The sequence below is a fragment of the Erinaceus europaeus genome, chromosome 7, assembly GCF_950295315.1.
Source record: "Erinaceus europaeus chromosome 7, mEriEur2.1, whole genome shotgun sequence".
Taxonomy (NCBI): Eukaryota; Metazoa; Chordata; class Mammalia; order Eulipotyphla; family Erinaceidae; genus Erinaceus; species Erinaceus europaeus.
The window spans coordinates 89997020-90006296 of record NC_080168.1 but is presented as its reverse complement, the minus strand read 5'-3'; the positions used below and the strand labels follow the sequence as shown (position 1 = coordinate 90006296).

The following is a 9277-nucleotide window of genomic DNA, read 5'->3' as shown; positions in this document are numbered from 1 at the left end:
TGTCTGTTGCCCCTTTGAATCTCTTCTCTGATGAAATTCTGCCCATGTCCTCTCCTCACTTTTCAGTGAGATTATACTTTTTGTTGCTGAGTGTGGTAAGTTCTTTATGTATTTTATTATCCCTTTGATGTTTGGCATGAAGAGACTTTTTCTCACTCCTCAAGCAGTCTCTCTGTTTTGGTGATGATTCCTTTTTCTGTGCAGAAACTTTTCAGTTTGATGTAGTCACATTCATTTATTTTGTTTTCCTTGCAATTGGACTTGAACTTTAAAAGATGTTTCTAAAACTTATGTTGAAAATAGTCTTTCCAGTGTTTTCCTCAAAGTATTTTATGGTTCCTGGCCTAATACTAACATCTTTGATCCATTTGGAATTTACTTTTGTATGTGGTGAAATGTAACTACTGCTCTTAACCCTAAGGGCCTTTCTGTGACAAGATAACCCTCACAGACATATCTAGGATAGGATCCAGCATTAGAAATCTGTGAGAACACAGTAAGAATTTACTTGACCCTTGTGGTCCCGGAGGTGGTGCAGTGGAGCATTGGTCTCTCAGGCATGAGGTCCTGAGTTCAATCCCTGGCAGCACATGTACCAGAGTGATGTCTGGTTCTCTCTCTCCTACCCCTCTCATTAATAAATAAATAATTAAAAAAAAAGAATTTACTTGACCCTTAACCTGGTGAATAAGATCTTATTCCTAAGATTCCTCACTTCATAGAAATTTAGAAGGTAATTTCAAAAAACGTAAGTGTGTCTGTCTGGTTTGTTTTTGTTTTGTTTGCTTGTTTGATTTGTTTTTTTGTGAAGGAGAATGTGCCTCCTTGGCTAAGGTCGCATGCAAAGTTAGTGACAGAAATAGGACAGCAACTGGGTATCTTAACTTCACCTAGGTATCTAACTTCAGTCTATGCCTGATGCATTCTGCTGCCCTAGTCTTCTATTTTATGTGAACATATAAAGAACGTGTGCCTCTCTAAAAGCATCTGCTTTATGGAATTTTAGTCTTTAATAAAAACTTCTAAATGGCAAATTTAGGTGCATACTTCTTTAAAGAACTGATTATTTCAGTGAATATGTTAAAATTATTATATATGAAGAGACTAGTGAAACAAAATTAAAATGTCACAGGATATTCCTTTTGCTTATGTCAATTTATGAACTAAATGTGCTAAGCTTACATGGTGTACATATTCCTTAAAAAACAATTATTCATGAAGAACTAATCCCAGTTATCTGATTTAAATTATAAAAGTGATTTAAGAATGGAAGGTTATCATTTTTTAAATTCTATTTTTGCATCAAAGGTGTGATATCGTCAACTCTACTAATTGAAAAAGTTCTAGAGGTTTCTTTCTAACTTCCTTTATTTTAACATATCATTGATTTCACAATGAGTTTCAGAACATTTCAATCTAATTAAATAAGTGGAGGTGGATACCAGAAGACATGTTATTAGCAAAAATTACCGATATCATTGTAGCAATCCTTTTTTTTTTTTTTTTCATTTGTTTAATTGACACCAGTGTTATCATTGGGGCTCAGTAAGTCCACTGCTCTGGGCAACCTTTTTTTTTTTTTTTTCTTTTTTCCTTCTTGTATTTGATAGGGAAAAAAAGGATAAATTAAGAAGGGAAGGGAAAGATAGGGAAAGAGAAAGAGAGATAGCCTCAAACTGCTTCATTGCTCCCGAAACAATCTCCTGGAGGTGGGAGCCAGACAGGAGCTTGAACGAGAATCTTTGGTCACAGAAATATGTGCATTTAACCTAGTGCAGCCCTACCTGATTCTGTAGTGTTCCTCTTTGAAGAACTAATGAAATAAACTACTGACTAGAAACCAACATGGTGATCCAGGAGGTGACACAATGGATAAAGCACTGAGCTCTCAAGCATGAGGTCCCCAGTTCAACCGTCAGCAGCACATGTACCGGTGTGATGCCTGGTTCTTTCTCTCTCTCCTCCTATCATATATATGTATATATATATATATATATATATATATATATATATATATATATATGGCAACACAATATGGTCTTGATAATTTGAAGCTTAGCTAATATGAAGATCTACTTAGACAAATACTCACAGCATAAAAATTTAAAGGCCGAAAAAAAACCTCTTAGTCTCTCCTGTCAAAAAAAAAAAAAAAAAAAATCAAGGCTACAGATACCCAGAAGGTCTTACATGAGCTCTTAAGTATGAGATCCTGAGTTTAAACCCTGGCATTGCATGAGCCAGTGCAATGTTCTAGTGTTCTACCTCTTTTATAAATTATAAATAAATACATAATCTAAATCAAGTTTACGAGATTCTCATGATAATCTGGTCAGGCAAACTACATTAACAGTCACTTGCTAGGAAGAACAGTTGTGGTTCACTATTAACTTTCAATCCTTTGCTACTCAAACTTTCTGTCATATAAACCAATGGAGCAGACTCCCCAGCTCCATTCCAGATCTGCTGAATAATGATCTCTGTTCTTTCATTTCATTTCATTTACCAGAGAATCCTTCAACTCTAGGATCTCTGGTGCCTCAGGCATGAAAGTCTATTGCATAAACTACTATGTGACTCTCCCCCACCACTTACACAATAATCTATTCTTCACAGGGATCTCTGAAGGATTTGTAGAAATAGTGCTTTAAATTAAATTTGGAAAAGACATGGTGGGGAAGTAATGAGTGAAAATGGCTTCAATTGTATTTTCTCATTAAATTAGACATGTAACAAGTTAGGTATATATATACACACATATACACATATATATACATATATATACACACACACATATATATATAATTAAAATGTGCTTTCTCTTTCCAGCTTATTTTACTTAGCACAATCTCCTCAGGTTCAATCCATATTATAACAAAAGGCAAGGTTTCATGGGTAGTGTTTCATTGTGTGTATACTCCCATTTCTTTGTCTGCTTATTGGTTGCTGAGCATTTTTGTTTCCAAATCTTGACTATTTGAAGCAGGACTGCAATGAGCATTAAGTGTGTATATATACGCCATGGAATTGTCCATGCAGGAGATTACCATGCCAACAACAACAAAAGGATACAAATACTGGGTCAATACTCAGAGACCAAGTGAATTTTACTAGGATTTAACACTAGTCATAAAAAATTAAAGATATCAAGAATGATTCCTAAAACTAAGTAACAATGTACTGGCGATCACATACATTAGAAAATTATTGTTTGTACATATCTGGAAAGATAAAGGGTTATATATTTCTTTATTTCAGAAGAGATTATTGAAACCAACCAATACAAACATGTCTATTTTTCATTTTTTTCAGCTATTTTTAGATAAATTATAAGGAAAGGAAAGGCTCTTGATTTTACAGTGATGTCTGTTAGGCACCAAAATAGAGAAGAAAAAAAAAAAAGAACGAAAAGAAAAATACTACTGTTCTGAGGAGATAGCATAATGCTTATGCAAAAAACTTTCAATGTCTGAGACTCAAGAGGTTCCAAGTTCAATCCTCAGGACCACAATAAATGGCAGCTGAACAGTGCTCTGCTATTTCTTTCTGTATCTCTATCATTAAAGTATTTTTAAAAGAAAAATATTAGTGTTTTTGTAATAATATAGCCAAGCCCATAATTAATAGGATTAAAATAGTTGATATTCACTGATTGTTTATATTTATGTATATGTGAGGCACTGCCACAAGAGTTTTTTTTTTTTTTTTTTTTTTAACCAGAGCACTACTCAGCCCACAGGGATGAGCCTTAGGACTGGACTGTGGAGAATCTGGGATGTGGAGCCTCAGGCATGACAGTTTCTTTGCATAACCATTATGCTACCTACCCCTGCCCAAGATTTTTTTTTTTTAAATTATTTAGTTGTCACCTGAAATGTAGGTTAGCTTTATTGGTACAAAAAAATGTAGTAGTTAAATGTTGGGATATAGACTTTAAACCCAGTAGACTAACTCTAGCTCTTACATTCATTCTGAACAATTTTTACGAAACACTACTTCCTTTTCAAGTATATTCATCAAGTTCCATGTCTCATTCCTTTCATTTAGAAAAAGAAAAAATATATATATTGGGATAACAGTTACAGAAGGCAGACCTTCCACCTTCTGCACCCCATAATGACCCTGGGTCCATACTCCCAGAGGGATAAAGAATAGGAAAGCTATCAGGGGAGGGGATGGTATATGGAGTTCTGGTGGTGGGAATTGTGTGGAGTTGTACCCCTTTTATCCCATGGTTTAGTCAATGTTTCCTTTTTATAAATAAGAAAAGAAAAATTAGGAAAGCTATCAGGAGAGGGGATGGGATACGGATTTCTGTTGATGGGAGTTGTAACCCTCTTATCCTGTGGTTTTTTTCAGTGTTTCCTTTTATAAATAAAAATTATTTAAAAATTATTATGGGGAGGTCAGGGAGAAGACTGGAGCACTGCTCAGCTCTCGTGTAAAGTGAAGCAAAGACTTGAACTTGTGATTCTAGGGTCAGAGGTATACAAGTTAGTGCTTTAATAGACTGGGCTATCTCTGTAGATCTCCTTCCTTTTAAATAGAAAATATACTTGTAATTGTCCTCTTAAGATCATGTTAAAGGTGCATATGATGTTCTGTTTCTATTTCTACTAACTAAATTATCTTTTAAACTGTTTTAAATTCATGAGATCAATATATATATATATGTATAGGTATATTTGAATTTGCTTTTGGTACCTAGTTTCTGATACATATGCGCGCGCGCGCGCGCGCGCGCGCACACACACACACACACACACTCTCTCTCTCTCTCTCTCTCTCTGAAAAATTAAACTACCCTGTAGTGATTTGTTTCCTGGCACCATCTGGTGGATTTAAATGATAACTGCCGTAGTGCCATAAATGATTACAAGCCAATTATAAACTAGGCTGAATTTGCAAGCGAATCCAGAGAACTCTTCCTAAACTATACTCAGATGCCCACCACCAACATGCAAGAACTGCTTCCTTCCCTTTCCTACGGAAAGCACTTCATCACGAGTGATCGCTTAAGCTGACAAACGAAATGACATTAAATACAATTTAAAAAAAAAGAAAGAAAGAAAGAAAGAAAGAAAAGAAAAGAAACGCAGCCTGGCCGTCTTGCGTCCACAATCACATCTTGCAAATCTGCGGCATCTCCGCCCCGGCCGCCGGCTTTCCCTAAACAGCAGGGCTTCCCAGGCAGCCGCGCGTCAGCTGCTCGGCGAATCGGCGCGCGGCCAGGGCGCAGGCACGCTGAAGAGCGGAAACGGGGAGGCGGGGCTTGAGCCTGGCCGGGGAGCGGAAGAGCCTCCAGCTGTTGGGTGAGGCGCGGGCTGCTTTTGGTGGTGGGTTTGGGGTCGGCTGGGAGCCCCCCTTCCACCCACATCCCGGGAGCCAGCCGCAGACAGCGAAGGCCTTGGCGTTTCCGAGCAGTGGCCTCCGGCTGCTGTCGCCGCCGCGGACGCCCCCACTCCGCTTCCCGAGGACGCGGCCCTGCGCGGCCTGTAGGCCCAAGCGCGGCCCGCGGACCCCGACGTGCTGTGCCGGCGCTGCCGTGAGTACTGAGAGCGCCCCCGCCGCCGCCGCCTCCTCACACGCTAAGATGGAGGAGATTTCCTTGGCCAACCTGGATACTAACAAGCTCGAGGCCATCGCGCAGGAGATCTACGTTGACCTGATAGAGGATTCGTGCCTGGGCTTCTGCTTTGAGGTGCACCGGGCCGTCAAGTGCGGCTACTTCTACCTGGAGTTCGCAGAGACTGGGAGCGTGAAGGAGTTCGGCATCCAGCCGGTGGAAGAGAAAGGAGCCTGCCGCCTCCCCCTCTGCACCCTCCCCGGAGAGCCTGGGAACGGGCCGGATCAGCAGCTGCAGCGCTCGCCTCCGGAATTCCAGTAGCTGTAACATAGGGTGGAGGGGAGCCCCGAGGGTGACCAGGACGATGACATAGACCAGTCCTGTGGTTTGAAGAAGTTAGATAGCTAAGTAGAAAAACAAAACGAAAAAAAAAAATTTAAAAAAAAATCCTACTCCAGTCCCAATTACCTACCATTGAAGATCCTAGCCTTTAAAAAAAAAAAAAAAAAAAAAAGGCCCAAAGTGGAGAATTTAGGAACTCTGATCTTTTTGTAAGTGTATCGCCTGGGGTCAGCTTTGAAACCCCCAGGCAGGTAGAGCTGTCTGTCCTTGTGCACCTTGCAGTGTGGGTTTTGACCTCAGAACACAGCAGGATGTGCAGGAGATCCCTGTACTGTCCCCCAGTGCACAGGTGAGCAGCTGTGTACTCAGCATATAACTAATTCTTTGGTTCCTCAGCCTTCCTGACTGCCTGATACCAAGGACTTCCGCGAAACCACCCACAGTTTATAGACATATCCGATCCGATCATAAGGCCGCGGTGGGACTGGTCCTCCGACGTCGGGTGTATTCAAGACATAGCGAAAGTCGGGTACGAGATCTGGATATTAACATTTCCCTCTGAAGAAAAGCAGGAGAAGAATCCCCAGCATTTGAATCTAGTAGGGGAAAGCTCTGTGGTCTTGTTTCCAACAAGAAGAAAAGACCAGCGTCACCAGTTTCTTGGGGAAGGTCCAGCCTGTGTAATGACTTCAGCGTACCTGCGGAAACCTCACCTCTGATGAGCCCTACCCAGTGGCAGAGAGACGTGACAGATGGATGGCTTCATTTATCTAGACAGGCTGAGGATTTTGTTATGATCTCTTAGGGAGGCAGCAGGGACCTCCACAACTATGCACGATCTCTCAAACTTCAAAATTTATGTCTGGATATTTTATCCTGTACACAATAGTTTGGTGGGACAGTCATTTTCTTATTCTGAGTTACTAGTTATCTAGCTTGGTTCTAATGCCTGGTCATCACCTGCCTCCTCTTCCAGGGGCAGGACTAACTATAGAAGAGTGTCATGGCTGTGGTTTGAAAGCTGTGCTGAGGGAAAATTTTCCAGCTGCCCTCACTAGTGCGGATGGGTTAGCACTAGGAACCAAGGTGGCACTGGATTTTCTCATCTCAGACTGCAGTATCCTATTGAATTCTTCTGTTTCTTGGCTTGGGCAGTCACAGAGCCCTACTGTGGTGAACATCTAGAGTGTCACCACCTTCTTTCCCCTCTTCTCACAAGGGGTAGAGTCCTTTCCAGTAGGCCCCATGTGGCTCTTCTTGACAACAAGAGCTCACCTTTTGTTGTTGGAAGTCAGGGCCTCCAGAGATCCCCTGGCTTCAGGGGGAAGATTGGGGGGTGTGAGCTGCATACCAGAACTACCCTCTACTTTATCCCCTGCCTGAGGGTTTATGAAGTGCAGAGGTGTGGAAGTCCCAAGGTGAGCTGGTGAGCAGGAATGGTGCTGCTTTATTTGAAATGTTTTCTTACCTCATTCTGTACCCCATGGGGGCCCAGCCTCTTAGGTCTAACTTGGGCCCATGTTCCTCCTGTTCCCTTCCACTTCCTAACTGGTGCAGCTCATGACCCCAGGTGCTGCCTGCCAACGCTTTTCAATTTGACCACTTTGATTTCTCTTGATGCTCCTGCTTCTGAAACTTGCCTAGCTTCTCGTTCTTCCTCCTCCACCCCTCCCACCCCGTTTTCTTCCTGGAGACATAGAAGAATTTTTCTAATGCCTTCCTCTCGGGATTAGAATGGGAAGAAAATGTAGTTTTTGTAATATGGAAGGCTGCATAATGCTTAAGTATTTCTCCTTTGCTGTTAGGCCTTCCTGCTGTGTCTTACATCATGAGGAATTATATCTTCCCACCTCCACTTGGATACTGCCTCCTAAGTAGAAAATAGTTAAAGATGATGACTGACACACACAAGGGGTGGAGTTAGTTCTGATCCATTTTTCTCTAACCTTTGCTGTACATGTAACCGTCCTTATCCGAGAAGTAATGATTTAGACTCTGTGGTCTTGTTTGAGTTACAGACTTTAAAATGTTATAGAACTATACTAATAACGCCTCAAGACAACGACTGCATTCTCCCATAGAGTTGTTCTGCTCACTGTTGGGGGGGTTATAGATAAAGGCTGGTCTTCAAAAAGTCAACCTTGGAATGATGAAAAGATTGTGGATTGTCTGCCTTGGGGTTTTTTCAGACCTCTAAGGGGATGCAGAGGGAAAAGGGGTTTGTGTGAGGTTCCAGCTTACTTCCACATGATGTCTGAGAAATAGCTAAAAGTAAAGCTACTCTTCAGAGAGGGAGCTCAGAATGTGATAATACTATGATAGTACTGGCTTTTTCTCATGCTTAGCTATGGGAAATAGTTTTGAGTTAATAGTGGATACACATTGCCTCCCTCTTTTTGTGTTTTGACCTCTCCCTTCACCTCTCTCCCATTAGGGCAATAGTCCCCTGCCCTAGATGAGGATGAGAAGGGCCAGGTCCTAAAGGTGCCCTGAGGAGACAAGTTAATTTCTTTCTTTTTGTGTGAGGGAGAAACTAGTCTCCCTACCATATAGTTAACAGTGGTTAGGAACTCTGGTTTTCCCTATCTTCCCTCTAACAGCACAGAATTGCTATCCTTCCCTCTTCAATTAAGTGTATTGATCACCCTGTAATTCTATTATGTATCTGAATGAGTGAGTGTGTGTGTGTGTGTGTGTGTGTGTGTGTGTAGGGAAAGGGGTTCTTTAACAAATTTCTGTGATTTGTGGCTTTTTCTTCCATACATTAGTTCCACCACCGCATGCCCAGGGGCCATTGCCTGGCATTATCGCATGCTGGGATCATTGGGGAAGTATAGTGAAGTTCATCACTATCCTTTGTTTGGAAGATTCTTATTTTTGCATAAGTAGTCTATCCTATACAAATCGCTAACTAACCCTTGTATTCCCCCTTGCTCCTTTGGCTGCTGGTGTAAATAAACTGCATCTCCCCATTCGTAAACAGTAATAAAAATTTTAAAAAATGACGTTATTTGGACTCTGTTCATCTTTCAGAGTTAATACATATTTTTAAGGTGTTGGCATAATAATGTAAATTTTGAATCATCATTGAAGTATAGCTGCTTTCTCTGACTAGGCGTTTTGTCTGAAGGGGAGAGAAGAATCACCGAAGAAATACTCCACCATTCATTGAAGCAGCCCACTTGGCGGGCATCCCCATGCAGTGGTCACTGTACTAGAACCTGAGTCTTTGCACATGGTAATGTAATGAGTGCACACTACTGGGTGAGTGAGCCACCTGGCAGTGCCCATAATAAGTCATTAAATTTATCATGTAATGCAAACTTAATATGACAGGATGTGTTAAGAGTTTATGAAGGGAATGGTAAA

At 41.2% G+C, this 9277-nt stretch overlaps 1 protein-coding gene across 1 annotated transcript; it reads left to right on the top strand.

Moving 5' to 3' along the window:
* Positions 1–5260: 5260 nt before the first annotated feature.
* On the top strand, positions 5261–8918 carry ATXN7L3B (ataxin 7 like 3B). Its single transcript, XM_060194934.1, has one exon. The coding sequence runs from the start codon at positions 5594–5596 to the stop codon at positions 5885–5887; it is 294 nt and encodes a 97-aa protein (XP_060050917.1). The 5' UTR covers positions 5261–5593; the 3' UTR covers positions 5888–8918.
* The last annotated feature ends 359 nt before the right edge of the window (positions 8919–9277 follow it).